The 247-nt window shown below is 66.4% G+C and overlaps 1 protein-coding gene across 1 annotated transcript in view; it reads left to right on the top strand.

Moving 5' to 3' along the window:
* Nucleotides 1-8: 8 nt before the first annotated feature.
* Nucleotides 9-247, top strand: part of LOC103774118 (lamin-A-like) — a gene marked incomplete at both ends in the record, with an annotated part of 2,587 nt that continues 2,348 nt past the window's right edge. Inside the window, 1 exon segment of the mRNA XM_008941499.1 lies at nucleotides 9-229. Coding sequence (XP_008939747.1) covers nucleotides 9-229 — 221 coding nt within the window.

Below are 247 nucleotides of genomic sequence, written 5' to 3'. Positions count from 1 at the left end.
CCGCGCAGTTGGCCGCCAAGGAGGCGAAGCTGCACGACCTGGAGGCCATGCTGGCCAGGGAGCGCGAGACCAACCGGCACCTGCTCTCCGAGAAGGAGAGGGAGATGGCCGAGATGAGGGCGCGCATGCAGCAGCAGCTGGACGAGTACCAGGAGCTGCTGGACATCAAGCTGGCTCTGGACATGGAGATCAACGCCTACCGCAAGCTGCTGGAGGGCGAGGAGGAGCGGTGAGCTTCGCGGGCTGC

This window comes from Merops nubicus, unplaced genomic scaffold (genome assembly GCF_000691845.1).
Source record: "Merops nubicus isolate BGI_N331 unplaced genomic scaffold, ASM69184v1 scaffold38065, whole genome shotgun sequence".
Classification (NCBI taxonomy): Eukaryota; Metazoa; Chordata; class Aves; order Coraciiformes; family Meropidae; genus Merops; species Merops nubicus.
The sequence above is the reverse complement of the archived record's forward strand: the minus strand, read 5'-3'. Positions and strand labels throughout refer to the sequence as shown.